This window comes from Hemibagrus wyckioides, linkage group LG14, assembly GCF_019097595.1.
Source record: "Hemibagrus wyckioides isolate EC202008001 linkage group LG14, SWU_Hwy_1.0, whole genome shotgun sequence".
NCBI lineage: Eukaryota > Metazoa > Chordata > Actinopteri > Siluriformes > Bagridae > Hemibagrus > Hemibagrus wyckioides.
The window spans coordinates 10,501,637-10,524,779 of NC_080723.1; the positions used below are offsets into that span (position 1 = coordinate 10,501,637).

The 23,143-nt window shown below is 39.7% G+C and overlaps 1 protein-coding gene across 1 annotated transcript; it reads right to left on the reverse strand.

Annotated features, from left to right (window-relative positions):
• Positions 1-7,460: 7,460 nt before the first annotated feature.
• Positions 7,461-20,043, reverse strand: crabp1a (cellular retinoic acid binding protein 1a). Its single transcript, XM_058408826.1, has 4 exons — positions 19,833-20,043; positions 16,087-16,265; positions 10,051-10,164; positions 7,461-7,742 (listed from the first exon to the last, which is right to left on the reverse strand). Exons 1-4 carry the CDS (start codon positions 19,903-19,905, stop codon positions 7,692-7,694), a joined length of 417 nt encoding a protein of 138 aa, XP_058264809.1. The 5' UTR covers positions 19,906-20,043; the 3' UTR covers positions 7,461-7,691.
• Between the last annotated feature and the right edge of the window lie 3,100 nt (positions 20,044-23,143).

Here is a 23,143-nt window from a genome sequence, read left to right on the forward strand (position 1 = left end):
CCTTTAGAATGATGTGAATGAATGTAAATTCATGTGATTTAATAAAGATGAACACGTTATTGATTTGCTCCTGCTTGAACGTGTCACATAGAGGTAATGCTAAAAAAAAAAAAAAAAACGTTTTGCCGTCTCATATGTACTCTGATCACGTTTAACGATCCTGTAGTATTTCTGATACACAGCAAACATTGCTCTAGTGCCTATTCATCATTCTTTATGAAGTCAAGCCTTCATTCTGGGCACTCTGCTAAACATCCTGTTTTTATGAGCTATATGGAAATGAGCCCCGAGCATCATTTAAGATGCTCTGCTTCAGTGTCGGTCTAGTCCAGACGGCTGTGTTGTGATTTTTAGGCCATTATTTCATTCCACATGGCACGAGTCAATGCGCTGGTGTGGTTAAGTTGCTATGGAAAGCTCGAACCTTGTGGTGCAGGAGACTCATCAAACTGAATACTTCACTGGATGGAGAGATTGGAGATAATGAAAGATATGTTGGCAAGCAGACTTGTGCTTTGGTGTGATTTCATTTATCACTTATGCAGATCAAAAGGTTAAGGCTCAAGTGGTTAAGGCTCTGAGTTGTCGATCGGAGGCTGCCACCGTTGGGCCCTTGACCAAGGCCCTCATACGTCATACATTTTGGACAATTTCAAGCTCCCAACTTTGTGGGAACAGTTTGGGGATGACCTCTTCCTGTTCCAACATGACTGCACACCAGTGGTCAAAGCAAGGTCCATAAAGACATGGATGAGAGAGTTTGGTGTGGAGGAACTTGACCGGCCTTCACAGAGTCCTGACCTCAACCTGATAGAACACTTTTGGGATGAATTAGAGCGGAGACTGCAAGCCAGGCCAAAACCGGGACGTCTGCCTTTACATGTACATGAATTTAATTTGTATTTGGCTCTTTGCAGCTATAACAGCTTCAACTCTTCTGGGAAGACTTTCCACAAGGTTTAGGAGTGTGTTAATGGGAATTTTTTAACATTCCTCTAGAAGCGCATTTTTGAGGTCAGGCACTGATGTTGGATGAGAAGTCTCCGGTCTAATTCATCCCAAAGGTGTTCTATCGGGTTGAGGTCAGTACTCTGTGCAGGCCAGTCAAGTTCCTCCACACGAAACTCACTCATCCTTATCTTTATGGTGCTTGCTTTGTCCACTGGTGCGCAGTCATGTTGGAACAGGAAGGGGTCATCCCCAAACTTCCCACAAAATTGTCCAAAGTGTCTTGGTATGCTGAAGCATTAAGAGTTCCTTTCACTGGAACTAAGGGGCGAAGTTCAACCCCTGAAAAACTACATCTGAATCCAATGATTTGGAGGGGTGTCCCAAGACATTTGGTAATATAGTGTATTTGAATCAAGAGTTTTCACAACCATATCAGTGATGTGTTACTGTAGAAATAAAGCATTAGAACCAGCACAGTAATATAAATGTACTTTTTATACATTCTGACCAAGAATTTAACAACCTTGTGGTATAATGTGCAAATGTACTGCATCTATTGAAAGGATTACATTAATAGCTTGTTTTTTTTCTTGTGTTTGTTTGAGTGTATGTGTCGAACGGCCTGGCTTTGGAGTGGTGAAAACGGCTGTGTTTTCCTAACAAGTCAGCGTGACTCAGATGCTTGCTGTGATGAGCACTCGACCTGACAGGTGCGCTGCGAGACATCTCCTGCCATGAGAGCTAATGAGAGAGGGTGGTGCTGCTGCAGAGAGGCTCTGAAAGCACCTTCTGCATGACTAGACTTCTCTCTCCTAATCAGCAGCTAATCCTGTACAGTATGTTGTATGCTGCGCTGTAGCGCTTACAGATGAGTTGAAGCAGATTGATGCTGGGAGGGTCATAATGACAAGTACATATGGCGGCCTGGGAAAACCTGTCGCTGTGACGATTTCTGGTAGAGAGCCAAAAATAGCAGAAAATTTGCTTTTGATCATTAACACATTTTGACCCTCATTACGGATTACTACCAACGGTTGACATAAACCTAGCTGAAAATATATGTAATCTCCACACATTTCGTTTTTGTTTTGAAGAGTCAAGTAGGACACCGATTTGAGACAGAATCAAGTCGGATTTAATTCACTCTATCACTATATAGTAAAGACTTTACCGAGTCTTTAATCTGTCTGGAAGATTCCAGAAATTAGTAGAGCACCTGTGGCTGTATTTAGAGTCAAAGCCATTTTTACCCTTGGGTTAGTCCATGGGAAAATCTCTCCACAAGTCCGGTTCCTCCTTAGGAGCAGTTTCCAAACAGTGGAATGTTTGGAACCATCATCTTGTAGGTATCACAAGCATTTGAAATAGAAATGCAAATATAAAAGTCTTTGGACCACACAGACACCGCACCCTTCAGGAAAAGGCCACAAATGAACTCCTCTGGAAGAACAAACCTTGGTCTGAAAGTTTCAACTGAACCTTGAGACAACAAAGGAAGTGGTAAAGCAGTTAGAGCAGAGGTGTCCAGTCTTATCCAGGCCGGTGTGGGTGCAGGTTTTCATTCCAATCCAGCAGGAGCCAACTGATCTTGGCTTTCAGTAGATTCAGGTGTGGCTTCTGCTGGGTTGGAATGAAAACCTGCATCCACACCGGCCCTTTCTGGATAAGGTTGGACACCCCATCTTTAAGAGAGTCCTATTTCACCGTGGCCCTGAAAGTCTCCTGCAAGGAAGAAGCTTCTACTCAAACACTGGTGTTAAAAAGATTTCAGATGATGCCCAGCCTTTTGGAGCAGTGTTTTCTGCTCAGAGCAAACCAAAATGGAAGTGTTTGTCCATAATAATTAGCACTATATGTGGAGGGAAAAGGGAGAAGCTGTTAATCTGTACAACACCACCCCAGCTGATGGTGGCAGCATCATGTTATTGTGGTGTTATGTTGGAAAAGGAAACTGATGCACTTTAGAAAATAGATATCATGAGGAAGGAAGATTATCTAGAAATACTGAAGCAACACCATAAAGCAAAACCTCAGGCAGAAAGGTGAATTTTGTTCATAACTGAGTGTGTAGGACAATATTATAATATTATTATAGGATAATATTAAATAACAATAATTCCAGCTGAAATGATTTCTAATCATCATCCATCCATTTTCTATACCCTCTTATTCTTAATTGGGGTCAAGGGGATCTGCTGGAGCTAGCACACATTGAGCGAAAGGCAGGGGTACACTCAGGGCCACACATATAGACAGACAACCACACACACACACACACCTATAGGCAATTTAGAATCACCAGTCTACCTGTACACGTTTTGCGGGAGGAAACCAGAGTACCGGAGTAAACCCAGGCAGGCACAGGGAGAACATCCACACAGAAAGGCCCCTACCTGTTCAAACCCGGGATTCGGACCCAGGACCTTCTTGCTGTGAGGCAACAGTGCTAACCACTAAGCCACCATGCTGCCCTCTAATCATTATGTCAATCTTTAATAAAGTGAAGGATGTTCCTATGAAACTTGTGGGAAAATGCAACTGGTTTTATTGAAGTTCAAGTGATTAAAAGGCAACAACAGTAAATACTAAGTAAATGTAAACATTTAAACCACTGAAAATCTGAACTAGCAATTAAAAGCTGTAAAAAAAAATCTGTTTGCTATTATATGGAAATGATCTTATACAGAAATACAGCAACTGACTGCATGTGATATGTGTGGAGTTTAAATGTCTAAAACATTTCATTTTGGCTTCAACTGTACATGCCTTTCACCAAAACAACCATGTTTCAGCCTTTGCCTCGACTGTTTCAAACCAGACTTAAGTGATTTCCTTGACAACAGCCGAGGCCCAATAGGATGCAGGATAGAGCAAAGGAAATAAATAACACAAAAACATGGTAAGACAATCCAATTAACAATATCACAGATGAAATTGGTCCAAGTTCAAGAATATCAGGATATAATCAGTCACGTTATTGTCCTGTGCTTTTAGATGATCCAATCAGACCAGAGGAAAGCTCTTTATAACAGTGGACAGAGTTACAGACAGACGATATGAAGGATCAACGGGATTATCAACAAATTCTAGCTTCACAGCCGGAAATAGCTAAAAAATTTTTCCATAAATGTTTTTTTGTAGTGGTAGATACAATATTTGATTTTTAAGATCAGGATAATATTAAATAATAATTTCAGCTGAAATTATTTCTAGATATTACTAATCATCATGTCAATCTTTAATAAAGTATTCCTATGAGACTTGACAAGGCAAGTAATAAAGGCATCTTAATTTTATTATATAAATAAAAAATAAGTGCTTTTTAGTAATCAGTAGAATTGGACTGGAAGATTTAAATCATTCATTTCCTTATTTTTTCCACTTATTAGAATATTACTTGTGCTTGAAGGATAAAACCCGTCTTTTCTCAAAACTCAATCTAGTAGAAAAAGTTGAAATTTCCCGAAAGTGAAGTTTTCCCAGTCTGCCACACATAGCTATGATTCAACACCAGCGTCCTGCCTTTACTCAGTCGTCTCCTCTCCTAGTCTAAAGCCAGGAAAAAGTGACCGAGCTGTTTCTGACCGATCTGTTTCTAAGTCTTGACATGAGAATAAAAGCCTGGAGGAGATCATGTACCACATTCTGACTTCATCGTTCAGAGTTTCTTCTAACTACGATATTTGGATGCTGGCCTCTCTGAAACCGCACATGCCAGCTCACATCGGATTCTCCCAACCCCAGGACTGAGTAGTGCAGTGCCCTGATTCCTGCCTGTTTGGCACTTGATGGTGCCCCTGAAAAGCCCTCATGCCTGTAAAGCCAGCGTGGTGTGTACAGAGTCGCTGACAGAAGGCCCAGTGTTTCAGGCTTCCCCTCTGCTTACCTACTACTGTGCCGAGACAATGGCTGAATTCATGCCGAGCAGGAGAGCGTCAGGGCCCGGGCTCATCAGTGGGACAGGAGGTGCACGTGGGAGGGCTATTGGGATGCAGCCGGGGGGAAACTGATTCTTTCAACAGCGATCAGGTCAGAAAGCATGGCAACGGCGCTGCAGCCTAATGGGAACGTCCACCGTGCCGCCGTGTCCAGGCCTGTGAAGCGAACATGTTGAAAGGACAAAAGCCTTTGAGCTCGCTGTAAGATGGATTCGCTCTCTGCAGTTTCTGTTTTGTGATGCAGGAGCAATGTTTCTGACTGAGGTCAAGCAGACAAGGCGGAGGAGAAAAACGCACTTTCATAATGCATGCATACAGACTGCAGATTTCTAAATCTGGTAGCAGGTTGTGGTTATATAACCTCTACATTTCTGCTTTAAAGTAAGAATGCTACCTTATTTGTTTCCATGTCCATCCAGCAAGAATCGCTTCTGATTTTCTCCAGAATGGAACTTGAAGAAAATAGTCCAAGTTCCAGGAATGGGTTCTGACCCGCAATTGGCCGTCTGAGACTGTAAATTATTCCCATGTCCGCACTTAAATTTGTATGTGTGGCGTTTCCTTGTATCAAGGTCTGTAGTTATCTTGTGGCTTTATGTTCGTGTGTGTGTGTGTTTTAGAGCACAGTTCAGGACTCACACATCGTGCCCTAAGCCACAAATATAACACAGGAGCTTCTCTCAGTCTTAACTCTGGCTTGCTGTCTGAACACCAGATAAAGCTGATGTTACTGTCCAGTGATGACCACCCAAGTGTTCTCATTTTGTGGATTTTAGTTGGAAGTTGAAGGTTTAGGGGAAGATGGAAGGAGTGAGACAGAAGTGCAGCAATGATGTAACAGAAAGCTACAACTAATTAGAAATTTCTGTTCAAAGTAATAAATTTCACTAACCACAGCCACCAAGTCGTCTCAAGACTCGTGGGGAAGTACAGAGGATGGAAAAAGAAGTTAATGTCACTGGATGCTTTTCTTTGGATGATTTTTATGCCTCGGCCACTGAGTGATGGAGGCGATGTGATTTTATCCGTCCAGATACCCGAGATAACTCGAGAATATCTCAAGAATGCGCAGCTGAATGTTCTCCATGTGTGTGGAGTTTGTGTTCATGTTCTTCCTGTTCTCTTTGTGTGGGTTTCCTCTGGGTTTTCTGGTTTCTTCCCATCTTCTAAAACATACTGGATGGTAGATTGTCTACTCTGAATTGCCTCTTGGTGTGAGCAAGTGTGTGAATGTGTGATTTGAAACGCTTTACATTCCTAGGACAGGCTCTGGACCCACGATGGTCCTGACCAGGATAAATTGGATGGATAGGTGGGGTCAGTGTGTCCCATGGTGCTGGAGTAAACACTGACTCATCACTGCTGTTCAGATTATCTCTGCGGGTAAATAGAATCAGGTTTCTATAATTCTATAGTATAGAGCATGAACCTTGTTTCATGTTCAGGCATGTTATAAAAACCGGTGAACTGATAATGAGGCTCTTTATTCTAATTTCCATCGGTGCCAGCTTTAGAGCCAGAAAAAGGAAAGAGTGACTGTGTGCTTCTCCCAGCCTGCCTCATCTCTCTCTCTCTCTCTCTCTCTCTCTTCCACTCCATTCTAATCCTGTAGCCTGAAACGTCAGCTGAGACGGAGACTGACTAATTGCTGCAGCGCTGCATGAGAGACGCTGGCGGCTGAAACATGACGCATTCTGACATACGGGCGTGACATCTCATCCGGAGCCAGACAGACTCAGGAAAAATCTGCTAATCCTAAAAGTGCTGTCAGTGACAGCGTGTTCAATATATTAAGGCTTTCGGAATATTTAAGAGAAAGCAAAAAATGTTTGTGTTTTAATTATCCAAAAATGTGATTGCATTTGCATTGGTAGGATCCTCTTCTCTTTTTATTTCTTCTTTAATTCATGATTTTATAAGCAAAGATAATATCATGGACCATTTTTTTATCCAGAGGGCCACGCAGCTTTATAACCAGTTGCTGTGTGGAAAAAAAGAAAAAAAGAAACATGTTCAATCCCTATACATAGTACACCCGATCTCATACAGTAATATCATTTATAATAATGGCCAAAGGCTCTCTTGTAGCAAGAAGTCATTCATTAGATTTCCATCATAGTGCTGTTGAATCTGATTGGTCTGAAAGCATTCATTTTATATTGGCTTTATTTAACCTTTACAGAAGGAGTCTCCAGTGTCAGTGCTTTCAGTAGGTTTTCTTCCACAGAGAGGCTTCAGGATGAAGGAGTCAGAATTTGTGCTTTTGGTGTAACATGACTAGCAGAATAGTTTTATAGGATCATTATAGGGAAATAATCAGCTTCAGTGTTGTTCTATAAGAGCACACGTTAGCGTAATCGATTCCATTCGTGTTCTAGTTACTTTATCAATCAAGCAATCGTAATTTTATTCTTATTGTGTTATTGCTGTTTAACATATTTGCCATACAAAGACTTGAACTAAATCACAAACTTCACATCCTGGGTTTCAATTTTATTCCTGTTTTTGTGTTTGTGTGTGTATGCAATATCACTAAATGCACAGCTAAAAAAAAAACAAACAACAACAATAAAAGATTGGACAAATGAAGTTTAAAACTGGATGGATGTTTAGCACAGAAGCACAGTTAGGACACAAGTGCACATGCACAACTGGCCAGTTAAGAGAAGCTTGAGATGTTGCTCAGATCCCACATCACAGTAAAACTGAAGGGAAGTTGCTTGATGTAGGGGGAGATTTTGGACCCTTCGGGGTATTGCAGCTCGGCATGGTGCTTTAGGACTGGCCGTGAGGTCTACAGCATCATTCCCGCACGTAGATCCGTGTGCACACCACGTCGTCCGCTCCGAACGTCTGTGAGAAACCGATGGGGGGAAAAAACAGCATCAGCTTAATGACATGAATTCCCCCAAGTCGTTAAATCCTATTACTATCACAAAAATAATGATATTTTTCTGGCAGACATCAGCAAACTCACTTTCAGCAGAAAACTGTCTGTGTCTAAGACTAGAGCTTCACTTCGGTAATTAAAAGCTACCTTTAAAAACAGAAGGGTACGTTGTCTTTCACTTATTTGCATTTGAGCAAAAATTAATGAAGTGTTCATGTTTTATGGAAATGCGTCCTAGATTCACCGTGAACTCCCAAAGACGAGCCTCGTGATTGCTGTTATTTAGAATTCCTTCTTTTCAGTCTCATAATTCCTTTAAGTTTTGTGGTTTGTTTAGACGCCTAAAAGCATCTCGCAACGGCCGAACGATCAACCGGGTCGGGGCGCTGTTTGAGTTGGACAGTTTGACACATTCCTGGGTTCGGTCTGGGATGAAGACTGACAAAAACTGCTACAGCGATCGCATACACAACCTTCATTTATTCTTTTTGTGTTTTGATGCTTGTGCACCATAACTCCGTATGGTTCTAGACTCCAGCTTAACATGCTCTTGGTGGGACGAGGCATTATGTGTCCATGTCAAGAATAAATTTAAATACATGATTGTTTAAAAAGTAGAGAGAGCAGAGACTGAAGGGAGAAAATCTTAATGATGGGTGCAGTGAAAGCTTGGAGTCTGCTCGTGTGCTGTTGGTTTGATATTGCTGTTCTTTCTGAGGTGTAAAGTACTTCAGTAACTGGACACCACTGACACTTTAATCATCATTTTAAATGCATGTTAATGCGCTGGGGGATTGTGGTGTTGGTTCATTACCGACTCTCATTACCGCTCCAGGGTCCATGACTCCATCCTGAACTCGGGTAACTGTTTGTATTTAGTTTCCTACAAGTTGTCCAGTTTCCTCCCACCTCCGGAAAACACATGCCAGTAGGTGGATTTGGCTACGAATGAGTGTGCGTGTGACTGAGGCTGAATTCTCCCACCTCATGCCCAGTATTCCCAGGACAGGTTCCAGATCCACCACAGCCCTGACCAGGATAAAGCACTTTTACTGACGCTGAATTAAAGAGTGAATGAATGAATAATTGAAAAGAAATGCACGTATACGATTCTTTAAAATTCACTAATTAATTTATCAGAAATTATTTATTGGACTGTCTGTTACCATATTTTTCCCCACACATTAAAGTTTCTTTAATGAAAATATAACCCTGACTTATATTTTGTGTAAATTTAATGGCAGTCTGATTGGATTTCGTTTGTCTTGTTTCATATGAATGAGGTTTTAGGAAAAACGAATATATGAAAGCTAGCCCCGCCCTCAACCCTAAACTTATTCTTCGTGTCATTTCATACAAGTTACAAGCTGTTAGTGTTGTTTCGTTTTGAATGTGGTTCCCCAAACCTCCACTGCACTTTAACTTCATGTATTTCATTTGGATCCTTCTGTTTTGTACAAATGTTCTTAAATCATAAGAAGTAGCAGTTCCCTGGGCTTTATAGCTCTTTTTTATTGTGCATATATATATATATATATATATATATATATATATATATATATATATATATATATATATATATATATATATATATATATATATGTAACTTGAGTACCGTAAGTAATCCGTACATTAAACCCACATTCTTGATCTGTCTGCATCTCAGCATCATCATTAGCTGTGTATCAATGGCTGAATAGGGTGTATTGTTTATTTCAGGGGACTTGGTGAAAGTTCATATAAAGGTTGCTAAACTGTTCTCTCCTGCTGCTGGGAGGTGATGGTATAGAGCTCCTGAATGTGTTTTCTGGCTCTGTGCCTAGCTTTGGGGTGAAGCACAGAGTGCACTGGGTTTCTTTTTGTCTTTTTCTCTCTCTCTCTTGCTCGCTCGCCCTCTCTTAAGAAGGCTCCGTCTTGCTCCATAACCACTGGGTAAATACTTAAAGTCTTTGGAATTCTTTAATTGAAAGACATCCATCTGATTGCAGAGGGAGGCACTGAGAAAAAGCTGGCAGAGATTTCTGTAGCAAACTTAGTTGTGCTTAGAGACGAATCAAGGCAGTGAAAGATAGTAAGCTTTTACATTTACTGTATTTCAGCCTCTTTCTTAAGCCTATGAAGGATTTGTAGGATATCATGAGCATCAGAGATTCGGTCAGTGAATGAAAAGCTACAACCTCTGGTGGTGCTTCTTAACATTGTTTGTATGAGATGTTTGTCTTGTATTTTGATGGTCAGCAACTGGAACTGCATCCATCCATCCATTCTCACCAGTATAAGTTCTTCCCCCTTCAGCTCCCTGGACCAGTACGTCTTGGGCCCATCGCCATCCACCAGTGTCTGCTTGCAGTAAATCTTGTTCTCTGTCTCCCAAGTGGCCAAACTCTACAAACAAGATGAACATAAACAGACATAATCACACAGACAGCAATAAATATGAGTGATGTAGTCAATTTAGACAATAAACAGAGCGTAGATGATCCCTCATTAATGCAGTAAAGACTGCATGTAATGGATTCCTCGCCATTAGTTGGGCTTTAGAAGCACAGACATTGCAGTAGCCATTCAGCTCCTGGCTCAGATTCATGTGTCCATCATTTCCTTTTAGACCCTTGTGACTGATGTCTAAGGCAGTACCTCATGCCAAGAGCATCACCTCCTTGCCCCTGACATCAATGTGTCCCCAAAGCAGGAATTCATCTGTCTATCAACTTTCACTATGTCCTCAAGCTTCTACAGGGAGAAGAAAGGTGGTGGGCTCAGATCATGAATAATCTCCAAGTTTTAAAGGCACAGGAAATTTCCACTACTTAATTTCTCTGCACCATGCTACACATAATTAGCACACAGAGTTATTCAGCAGACTTTACCTGTATTGTGAATACATCTCATTCACTTCTGGGAAGGAGAAGTACATGGCCATGCTGTATGGACTAGCTCATAACTCTTTGACAAAACAGATAAAAATCAATGAGGATAATCTGAGAAAAACCAATGAGGTTCTTTGTAACAAGTTCATAATTGTGCTCCTTAGCAATAGTTTGTACTCCTCTCACAGTACTTTTTAGAAGTATTCTTTGAGCTTTGTAAGTTTAGAAGAAGAAATATCTGATTTGAGGATCATTTTAATGAGGTTTAATAAGCAGCACCAGTAAAGAAAAATGACCTTCTTCAGGTATCACTTGCTTGTACAAAGGTTTCCTCAAGAATTTGACCACCATTCCTGCACCTGTAGCTATGCTCCACAAAGACATGCCATGCTGGCTACCCTGCTCTCCAGCTCCAGATTAAGTTCATCTTGATAGTTCGCCACAGGGCATTCATTCATCCTCATTCAAATTCATCCTTCATTGCTATTTATTTGTGGGAATCAGCCATTCAAGACCTACCTAGTTGCCTTATTTTCTTCTGAAAGCTCACACCTACAGAACTTTACTGTGATCAGAAACTGGGGTCTCCTTCTTCTCCTAAATCAAGGGGTAAGTGAATGATTGGAGATATTTGCCGGTTCAGCAGCTTCCATTTTTTTTGCTGTTGTCACAGACCACAGGACAACAGGTTATTCTTCAAGGCCCAGCATCTACCTCCTTAACAATTTAAACAGATTTGGTTCTAAGAATATGAAAGCTGGTGCCTGGTCATGGGTTTATCATCACCAAACATGACCTTGAGCATTAAGAGTCTGTTCCAACCACTTTGCTATCACTTACCTTCTTGAACACATTCATTCTATGAGATAATAATATGAAGAAGAAGGAGGTGGAGACCCTAGAGATTCTGACAAGCTCACCATGGGTGATCTAGAGGCCTTAAAGAGTGGACTTGTCACCTGGGTACACACTTCAAGCAACAAACAGCAAGCATCTAGAAGGATTGGTGATTGGTTTGCACAATGATGTGCAATTCCTTCACTGTATGTACCTGGGCTTAAAGCTATCACAGGATGTGAAGAACCACTTTTAGTCCAAAGGCCTTGGAAATCTCTCTCGATGGTGTTACTGACCTATAAGTGTTAGAAAGTAACACCACTGTAATGGTTGTGGTCAGTTCTTTAAAGCTAGCTGTTTCATCTCAGGGTTTTAATGAACCTGTCCTCAAACACAGCTCCTGAAATTAAACGAATTAAAGCTAAATTCAATAAATACATATCTGGACTATTTTAATTACCAAACTCTAACCTGAGAATAACGATAACTCATGATAAAACCTTATACTGTATTACATTTCTGTAAATAATTTCTGAGCCAGAGGAGATTCGTTCTCAAGGTAGTGTACTAATTTTAACCTGAAGTTTTAAGAATGTGCAAGTAAGAGACCACATTGAGAAAGAAAAACAGTCCTCAACTTTAATGAGTCTTGGCCTCTGCTGTTGTGTGTTAAACTACTTGGAAGTTTGCACTTCAATGAATCATCATTCCAGGCACTTACACTCTTTGAATAAAGCGTGACTCTAGCTTTAGAGCCAATTGAAGTGACAGCCAGTAGACAGCGATTCACACAGCTGCAGTGTGAGAGTGAAATATTAATCACCATATCAAAGGTATAGCAGAGATCAGAGAGCTTTGCCGAGACAGACAGACCAGAGAGAGAGAGAGAGAGAGAGAGAGAGAGAGAGAGAAATGTTCGGCACCTAAGCAATGGGGTGGTGTGGGAGAATTTGGCAAGAATGAATACAGGTCTTTCTGGATCAGTTGCAGAGTCGGATGGCATGCAGGGGAAGACCTGTTAGAACATTTGTGTTTGCCATCATGAGTGTCTCTGTAGAAGTATAAGAGCAAATAAAGTGGAAGTTCATGTATCAAAAGTATTTTGTGTGTGGAATGGAAAGAACTTATGTCTTCAGCTCATAGTATTACCAAAAATCTGTATCTGTAGGGAGAATCTTCAGGTAATGAGCTCGACATGTAGACCTCATTTAGTGATATGAAAAATACTATTCATTTATAATCTGCATTATGATTGGATAGTTGCACTTCATTAGATATTAAGAGGAAACAATGCATCTGATTTTGTGAATTTAAGTCTCTCTCTCTCTCTCTCTCTCTCTCTCTCTCCTACACAGACAGTTTATAATCCCACACACACACACAAAACCTCATTTCCACAGTGATGCTGCTCTTTTGGTTGTTTGGCTCTTTCACTCCCTGACATCCATGATAAACTGACTCGAGGAAGTCATTTCTCCTCTCCTCTCACTCTGCAGGTGAACACTTCTAAAGTCTGTCTCTATAGCAACAAGCCAGGCAAAAAAAAAAAAAACCCTTCATTTGTCAAAGTCTCCTGCCCTCGGTCCCTGCTAAGTGGAAAGACAATAAGACTACACTTCTCTAGATTGAGGACTGAATAAAGTGTTGTTTAAGGTTAGAATGGTAGAGCTGTTCAGATTGGGAGCACAGACTGGACAGGCTTGGGGCTCTGACCTTGTAAAAATAACACGAGTAAGAGACAGCTGCTGGTGTGATGCCTCTATCTCTAAATCCTGGTGTGTGTGTGTATGCTTGGGCAGCTGTAGCTCATTATTCAAATTCTGGCTTTAGGAAAAAATGCTATTATTCCAACCAGTATGCTCATCTATAAACACACACACTGAAGCAGAGTATCATTATCACGTCCCTCAGAGAAAACCAAACCTCTTATCTCAATTGCTACACGTTCTTTCCTGCTACTTCTGTCACCGATTTACCACATTGTATGTCCCTGATCAAAGATCTGTTGTTATTTTGGTCAGATCCAATACGTGCTCGTCACTGTTTTGGTCAAGATGTAGAATCACTGCGCCACAAACTAAAGCGGAGCAGACCACAGACACGTCCCTGGGGGTGGTGCAGCGTGATAAAAGTACTGAGCAGAAAAGCATGTCGATCATCAGGCTTAAGTGTAAGCGGCAACACAAGCCTCCCGAGGGAGAGACGCACAAAGCTCGACGCTCACACTGGCTCGACCGTGACGCTGCAGTAGAGAATGCTCTGTTTCCCTACAACACAACAGCAGTGTGTTGGTTTCTTACACTTTTATTCTGTACTTATGTGCAGTTTTTCAATCCCATTACACAACACTCCATATTTTTTCATCTCATCCGTGTCTTTCTTGACTGCTCCGAGGTTACGAGCTCAAACGTCGATCTTGTTCAGCTGTCACTTCTCTGGAAGCATCTCCTTGCAGTCTCCACAGACATTCCTTCCTTTTTTTTATTCTGAGAAAAGCAGACTCAAAGAGAATCCATAAATGTCAGAGTAACACAGTCCTTCAAAGAGCTCAGGAAAGTCCTCTGGGTTTATGCTTTGTTTGAGTTCGCTGATATCATGGTTTTGGCTTGGATTTAAAAGACACTCACATCAAATATGACAGTAAGGTTGTCTCCTCATTGCAAAATAATATAATATAATGAATATATATTTCATTAAGACTTTCATCAAGACACTGTAATATTTAACCTCAGAATGGAGCAGAATGAACCGATGTTATGTTTATGTTTAATTACCATATGTCAGTTTTAATGGAAAAAATACAACACGATGCAGATGTCTGTCTTTAAACTGATTAAAAGAACTATTCAAAAAGATCATGGTTAGAGGAATGCGGTCAGATCTATCATTCTTTTGGTCTCGGTTTCCGTCTCAGACCGTGTCTGCTGTGGTTAATGATCCCTCTTTTGCTTTGAGGTTGTTGAAGCACTCCGCAAAATGTGACTTTATTTGTTCACAGAAAGCAAAATAAGTTGCCCAAAAATGAGCCGTCTTCACTAAAAGCTAGCGATTTTAAACCTCAGATCTATTATTGATGAAGAAACATGCTGTCAATCATCACAAAAAAATGTGAATATCTGGGTTTTCCCACTTCATGGTGCAGAAAGACTTAATTCACTCCCTTGTTTTATTTGCAGTTAAACATAATTTTTGACTTTTAACACAAAGTTCATTTAAATATACTTTTTGCGTCAATCAGACCTGTTTACTGGAGGAAAATTAAAACGCAGACATTAAACCATATTCCTTTGCATTTTTGAAATGATTCACTGTAATATTTGAGTCAAACATATGACCAGACGTTTTCTCTAGCAGTGATGAAACCCCAGCTGTAGCTAATAAACCTGTCCGTATAAATAAAACTGTCCACTAAGAGATGCGTCATGACTGCATTGTTCCACCTCCTGACCTCAGGCTAGTCCTTCTACATCTTTTTCTCATCACTTGTTCCTCACTATGAAGTCCATTTAACAAGAGGAATATTTGCAATCTAATACATTTACATAGTGCTGTGAAGAGGAAGGATTGAGGGTGAAGCTCGACATGAGATACGGAACCTTTCATAGCAGATACATGTCAAGACTCTCTCACAGGTTTTCCTCGTAACCATCAAGTGACATCTTTTGTACCTTTAGTGTGTATCTTTTACCTGGGAGGTGAATATGACGGAGCTTGAATTAGCTTTTAAGGAAAGCTGGAGCCTTAAAGTTCAAATAATGTTCAGTTATTCAATTTTCCATCAATCCTGAAGAAGAATATTTTATGAAAAGTGTGTGAGGGAAAATAAGATGTTTATCCTAGAAACACTGTCAGAGTTAACATGTTGAGGTTGTTGATGATGTCAAATATTTCCTTCATGTTTTGTGTTACTGATGTAGTACATGACTTAAATGTTTCATAAAAAATATTTATTAATTCTTTTTTTAGCAAAGATATGAAAGAAAAATGGAGTTTGCTCCTGTCTGGTTGTGTTCATGTTGAACATTGAATGTCTTTGTCATGTTCCACTCCACAGTGGTGGTTAATATGAAGCTCATATGAAAGTAGACACTCAGGCCTTTAAGCATTTGTTTCATAAGGATTTCTGTTTTTCCCTAGCCTGCAAGGGGTGATGTATTCATAGAAAAGTTCCAAAAAATGTTTGTATCTTCAAAATAAGTGTTGATATCAAACCCATTTCTGCTTTCTGAGATGCTCAAAGTGCTTTTTCTTCTAAAAAGCAGCCATATTTTGTCTTCAACCACTAAAATTCAGTGTAAGGTTATCCAACAGAGGGAAAAAATGCACGTCTAAAACACACTGAAAGCCAACTGACTGATTTTGTATCAGACTCACAGCCAGCACTTCATTCGTTTCTTTATACTGATTGAAAATGTCTGTTGAGTCGATTCTCATTCCAGCAGCGGACTGGAGTTCCAGTGTACTGGTACAAAGGGTTAACTGGTAGAAAGAGCTAACATAATCTAATGTGATCTTTGCTCTACCGTTGAAGCACCGCTGCTGGAAAAACATTCTCATGTTCACACTTTCACCATGCTTGTGTACGTTTCTCACGGTGTACCTTACACTTCCTGCCATCCACGGTCTCTTCGTCAAACTCCTGGCCGATGTGGAAGTTGATCTCGGTGGTGCGTACTGAAGTGGAGGTCTTGATGTAGAACTGCTCTCCGTCCTGCCGGATCTCCACATGAGGTTTGGCAGCAGCCGCTCCGGCCACCTTTCTCAGCATGGCATTCACGCCTGACAGGACACAGCAAGGGGGTCAGAACAAGCTCCACTTTCTAGAAAACCTCAAACCACCCCACCCTGACCCGACCCGACCCGAGCTGGACCTGCCAATAGCGCTTACACCAAAAATCATTGTTCAACTCAACTGAACGCCAATCGAAATCCCAGCACCGTCATGCTGGGAGCAACAGTAATGAAATGCTGAGACGACTTGCTGTAGTTAGAATGTGATAACACTGACAGAGAGAGAGAGATAGAGACAGAGAGAGAGAGAGAGAGAGAGAGAGACAGAGAGATGCCAGGATTGTGTGACTGCATGGAAGTTTTCAGGAAAACCCTGTTTTTTTTCCACATATTTGACCATTTTTATGTATTTAAGCTTTTTTCTGCTGCTGACAGTCTGCAGAAACTCTCTCCAGGAAATATAATTCAATTTTCAGTCTCTGCAAGTAGACTCTAGTGAGACGTGCTTATTTTTTTATATATCTGATTTGACACACAGCTCCATAAACATGGACTAGACTGTGAATAAAACACAATCTGATTAAAATTTGGGTTTCAGTGGATCTGGATCTGGATCTGGATCTGGAAGTGCAGTCTGTTTTTTAAAGGCTGTAGATACTGAACTGAACAATGAGTGTGATACTGACATGATACTGAAGTTCCCTGAGTAAAAGAGAAATGTCGTTTTCCAGCAGCTTCGGTATGGAGATGTGCAGTAAAAGAAGTTTAATGCAGACTTTAACTTTAAATAAACGTTGTCTAAAAAGGTGACAGATTTGGTTTTAGGCTTTTGAGAAACTCTGCATGAAATATAAAACATTTTCTGAAGGTTATTGATGACATTAAACGTGGCACGAAACAGAAAACAGAGCTGAGCTCCAGCACTGTACGTTAATGAAAAGCTAAGAATCTAAAAAATGTTGTTAAAATAAATAAATAAAATAATTCATTATACTTATGCTGTCTTCCTTCAATTATAGCAAATATCAATTTATTTATGTAGTTCAATTTGGCCATTATAGGGAAATGTACATATATATATGTTTATTTTGCTAGAACATATCCATTATACATGTATATATTTATTTCATCTCTTTATTTATTATTTTTTTAATTATTATTTTTTGCCTTGTATTAAGGACACACCGTATCATGTGCCTTTTCTAGAAATGTACCAAAAATATTTGATCATATTTTGATGTCCGAAGCTGGCAAAGAAAAAATAAAGAAAAGCCAAAAAGAAAACAAAAAAACAAACAAAACGTCTCCATAATTGTAGTTCAATTATGTGCTTAACAGAAAAGTAGCAATATCAAAAGTTTTATTATTATTTATGATTTTTATTTATTTATTTATTTATTTATTTATTTAAATCAAAGCTGAGAATTGAGACAACAACGCAGATAAAATAATACTGTTTGGTCCTAAAGTGCAGGACAAACTACTGTAACACTGCAAAAAATGACATCAAGTGAAAATATAGGATAGAATATAAGATTCTAGAAGGATGATTTATTATTATCAATAATAATAAATAATAATAAATAATAATAATAATAATAATAATAATAATAATAATAATTCTTGCTAGAAAAAGGCAATAGATACATTTTTTAAAATGTTCCAGAATTTTAAAATAGACCAGAAATATGTTTTATAATCTTTTATAACTTTTATGTAACCTCATTACAGGAAATGCCCTTTTTTTTAAGCAAATAATTCTGGATTAGTCAATTATAGCTTCTGTGCTTTATATATAATATATATACACTATTTCACATAAATATGTTTAGAAACAAACTCAGTCGATTTTCACTGGTACAGCGTCAGTAAAGAATAATGTGTTCCTGTTTGAAAGCCTGGTGCCCAGCAGCTCGTTTCCAGCCGAGAGGGTGATGATGGATCAGAGAGCAGCTCTGTGTGCGCAGTACACAACCATGATGAGTGGCTTTCTTTTTACAGAACAGTCGTGTAACAGAGTGAGTGATTTGTGTGGGCAGTTGCAGTGGACATGTGTAAAGCCTGCACAGAATATCAGCACTGTATGAGCTTGAATCTCATCTTTGGCAAATCTGCCTTGCTAATAACTGAACACTACTGCTGTGATGCTAGAGTTTACACACACACACAGAAAAGCCTGAAACGCTACATTAGTGTCCTATAACAACATCCTGAGTGCAATCTTTCACAGATTTGATTGTGAGGAGTAATTTCATTTGCACTCCCGAAGGGCCGAGAGGAAATACATTAAACGTTTGTTTTCAGCCACGAAGTGTCAAACAGCCCCAGTTTCATTAGCTGTGCTTTATCAGTTACTCTGTGCTGCAGGATTAATATTAATCTTAGTTCTATGCAGGATATAAAGTCAGAACTGAAAATGTGCACATGCTGCAGTGGAAGTTCACTGAGATCATGGAATAGGATTAAAAAATATGTTTGCTGTAAATATTGTGGAGTTCTAATGGCTGAACTACAATTGGTTAGATTGTCGGTGTAGGTTGTTTTTTCAGATCAGATTTTGGCATCATAGTTGATTTTCTTGTTTTTGGCAAATACACATGATATGTTAAAGCCATTAAATGATCTAATGTATTATTCCAGCAGTTAGCAATTGTCTAATAAAGGATTTTTGCATGAAGTTTTAAATGAAGGCATTTCTCAACAAAGCTGTGACACTATTAAAAATGTGACACTATTACAGCATTGTGTTACTGTTGTTCAATTAAGTTTTATTTGTATATCACTTTAACCAAGATTTACATTAAATTTAAATTTATATTTATCCTTACTGCACAATCCAGACACAACAGTAGAGAGGAAAAGCTCCCTGAGATGACACAAGGAAGAATTATCCCCATAATGTCATGCTATGGTTTTATATATATATATATATATATATATATATATATATATATATATATATATATATATATATATTTCCATCACATTTCAGTGCTGTAGCCTAATTCGGTTGTTGTTCCGATAAAAATCGAGGGTGGGAGAGCTCCATCCTCCTGTCACCCACCTAATATAATCTCAATTATGTATTAAATAAAGTGTTTTGCTTTAGTTGTGATCAGGTTGCGTGACTGTATGACATGAAAACAATAAAACAACAGTGTTCACTATAACAGGATGATGAATTATTATAATAGCAACAAATCTCTAGCAGAAAACTGACCCAGTTTTAAACAGACCGGCTCTGATTACTCAGGAGACTCGTCTGAGCCTCGTCAACTCTTCTGCAGAAATATGGATGGACTTGGTTTTAAAAATAAATAGATAAGAAGCCTACAGGGTTTAAGATCAAGCCGAGATCTCGGTCTGTGATCCACTTTTAATGCAAACCACGACTAATTAATTACTCGTCTATCTGCTGCCTGCCCTTTTAATCTACAATGGCTCGCCTGTTCCACTGAAATCCCACAGCATCAGTCGCTCATCACGCTACATGATAAAGAGGTACGCATGTACTCGTGATCTTTACATCCTCCAGCAGGAATGTCTGATTGATGTGAGTGTGATGAGAAATAATGTGAGAATGAGGCTGAATATGAAATGCATGAGGAGTCCTACCCAGGGCTTTCAGAAGTTCATCAAAATTCTCACTGCTCTTCATTTTCCAGGTGCCGGCAAAGTTGGGATGCATTTTCTTCAGTCAGGTTTAGTCAGACAGAGAACCTCTACTCTCTCTCCCTCTTTCTCTCTCTCTCTCTCTCTCTTTTGCGCTCTCACTCTCTCTCTCCTGCTCTACTGCTCCTCGTCTCTCCCTCCTTTACTAGCTTCCCTTCCTGCCCCTCCTTTTCTCTTCCTCCCTCTTCTGTTTCTACTGTCTTCACTGCTCACTACTGTCACTCACTTCTGTCCCTCAGCCTCTCTCTCTCTCTCTCTCTCTCTCTCTGTCTCTGTCTGTGTGTGTCTCTCACTGTCTCTCTATCTCTTTGTCTCACTCTCTGTCCATCTGAGTCTCTTTTACTCTATTTCTCTCACTCTCTCTCTCTCTGTCTCTCTCACTCTATGTCTCTCTCTGTCTCTGTCTATGTGTGTGTCTCTCACTGTCTCTATTTCTTTGTCTCACTCTGTTTATCTGAGTCTGTTTTCCTCTGTTTCTCTCTTGGTCTTTCTTTCTCTCTCTCTCTCTCTCTCTCTCTCTGTCTGTGTGTGTCTCTCACTCTCTCTTTCTTGTTCTCTGTCTATCTCTCTCTCTGTCTCTCTCTCTCTCACACACACACACACACACACACACACTGCCATTTTTAAAAGTACTTTAATTAAATGTTTTTTTCCACATTCAGTAAAATAAATTCTCTCCATCCTTTCTTGTCCTCTGCTGTTAGAAGATGGAAACCTGATCAACAGTGCTGAAGCTGTAGGGTTGCTGGTTGCACTGATCTGAGAACTGTGAGAGCGTAGGCTGATATTCTAATGAGCACATTTCAGCCTCTTCCAGCTGAGCTGAACACATTGAGAAGATGGAGAAACTGATTGTACACAAACAAACCAACTTTTCACACCAGGCTACAATTCGAACAGCTTTCCAGCCTAGTGAGAGCTAAATAGATGCAAATTGTACAGAGAATAACTCCGCCCACTTTTCACAAAACATGTCAGTAGCAATCCATGCTGTAAAGAGCAGGTTTGCAGATCCAAGTGTCATTTCGATGTACAAAGGTGTGTGTGTGTGTGTGTGTGTGTGTGTGCGAGAGAGAGATTAATGGTGAAAGTTAACAACATTTACAGTAGCTTTAGGCAACTTGTTTCTGCAGCAACAGAAGCCTAATCACCTTATTGTGTGTGTGTGTGTGTGTGTGTGTGTGTGTGTGTGTGTGTTTTAATTTGTGTGTGTGTGTATATTTTTTATGAGTTTTAAGTTTGTGTAGTTTGGGTGAGTGTAGATGTGTGTCTCTGTATGTGTGTATGTGTTTTGAGTTTGTGGTATTTTGGGGATAGATAGATAGATAGATAGATAGATAGATAGATAGATAGATAGATAGATAGATAGATAGATAGATAGATAGATAGATAGATAGATAGATTGATTGATTGATTGATTGATTGATTTTATTGATCCCCTGAGGGAAATGTGGGGATGTGTGTGTGTGTGTGTGTGTGTGTAGATTTAGTGTATTTAAGTGTATTGACAAAAACTTTCCTTATATCAAAAAACATTATCTGTTTAATTCCATACCAAAAATAAGATGATTAAACCAACTTCTCGTCATTTTACTACTTATTCAGCTTTAAATTATTCTCATCACAGATCATGCTGTATCGTTCCAGAAATTTCACTATTTGCAGCTTAAAATTAGTAAAAAATAAATAAATATAAATAAATATCATTTTCTAGTCAGAAATACTCATTAACTGACTTCTTACCAGCTCAGATTCTCTGTAGTGTGACATAGCATTTATTTTTACTTTAATAAATGTTAATTATATTCAACATGTTTCTTTGTGCCTGACTTTCATACCCTGTACAGAGATAAGTGACGTTGAGTGACGTTGTGGGTTTGTGCTGGATGTCACGACCCAGATATAAGCGGTGACTCTGCAGTCAGTCTGAATATCCTCCAGCACCAGTCCTGCATTAATTATTTATATAAAGCCGTGTGATGTGATGGTGGTATTTAAAAAGTCTAAATGTGTTTGGAGTTACAGGGAGAAATCAGCACTATATCTTAAATATCCCTATACTTCAAAAAATATGATCTGTGTTCATTGCTTCAGTTAAAAAAATACAGTAAGGGATTTAATAACAAATAAGTAGTGGTTTATTGTATTGCTAATTTGGAGTATTGTTTGTTTGTACGAAGAAGCTACAACACCACTGGACCATGACTGTATAAACCCCCCCAGTAACTGCCCCTTTGAGCTCTTCTGCCTTTACTGTAGTGCTAGAAACAACTAAATTTCTGTCAATTTCAGTGATTTAAACACACACACGCAACACCACTGATGCATTTCATCCGCAGTAACAAGTAAAACCCCTGAGTTAAACTGATGCAGGGTGTCCGATGGGTGGTGTTTACCTTCATCCATCTTGCAAAGCGTGACGGAGAACCTGAAGTCTACCCCAGGGGCACCTAGGATGGGGTGCCAAGCCATCACATGGCACAATCACACACTCATTTGCACTGGAGAGGAAAGCCACGAAGCACAGGGAGAACATGCAATGGGGTGGATGTGGGAATCGGACCCCCAACCCCAGACATACGAGGCAAACTCGCCCCCAAGTTTTACATTATTTATTTAAAGCATAGCAAACATCCTCCATCATGAAGACCCTCCATTCAGGAATATGATAATGATTACAAAAGTCAAAGTTCATATCCCAACACAATGTGATGTAGATTATGAACACAAAACACATGATAAAAACGTGTTATTTTTTTCCCTTTTACAAATACACATGCTTTTATGTTGTAGCCTTAAAGTATCCTAGTCTTATTTTCTTTATGCTGTGTGAGTGTGTGTGTGTGTGTGTGTGTGTGTTGGGGGCTCAGGAAAATCTTCAAAGCTTGGCTTGTCCCAGAAGACGACAGAGATGTGAGACGATTTAAAATGCTCAGCACTTCCTCCCGTCAGATCACTTGCTACCATAAACCACATAGAAATCCAGGATGCTTCTCTCTTTTTCATTTATTTATTTATTTATTTATTGAAAACACTCTGTGACTTTATTTCATTTTCAGCAGGCCAGAGTAAAAGAGTAGAGTAAAAGACGTACTCTAACATTAAAGACAGGAGAGGTGGTGGTAGTTCAGCTGGTTAAGGCTCTGGATCATTGAAAGGAAGATCAGGGTTCAAGCCCCAGCACCACCAAGCTGCCACCGATGGGCCCTTGAGCAAGGCCCCTAACTCACCATGCTCCAGGGGCGCTGCATCAT

What these genes read in the sequence shown, in the direction of transcription:
- crabp1a (XM_058408826.1), bottom strand. Translation starts at nt 19,905, where the DNA reads ATGCATCCCAACTTTGCCGGCACCTGGAAAATGAAGAGCAGTGAGAAT. An exon ending in TGAACTTCTGAAAGCCCTGG is followed by an intron (nt 16,266 to 19,832) that starts GTAGGACTCCTC and finishes GTGTCCTGTCAG; the next exon opens with GCGTGAATGCCATGCTGAGA. An exon ending in AGGGGGAAGAACTTATACTG is followed by an intron (nt 7,743 to 10,050) that starts GTGAGAATGGAT and finishes GGTTTCTCACAG; the next exon opens with ACGTTCGGAGCGGACGACGT.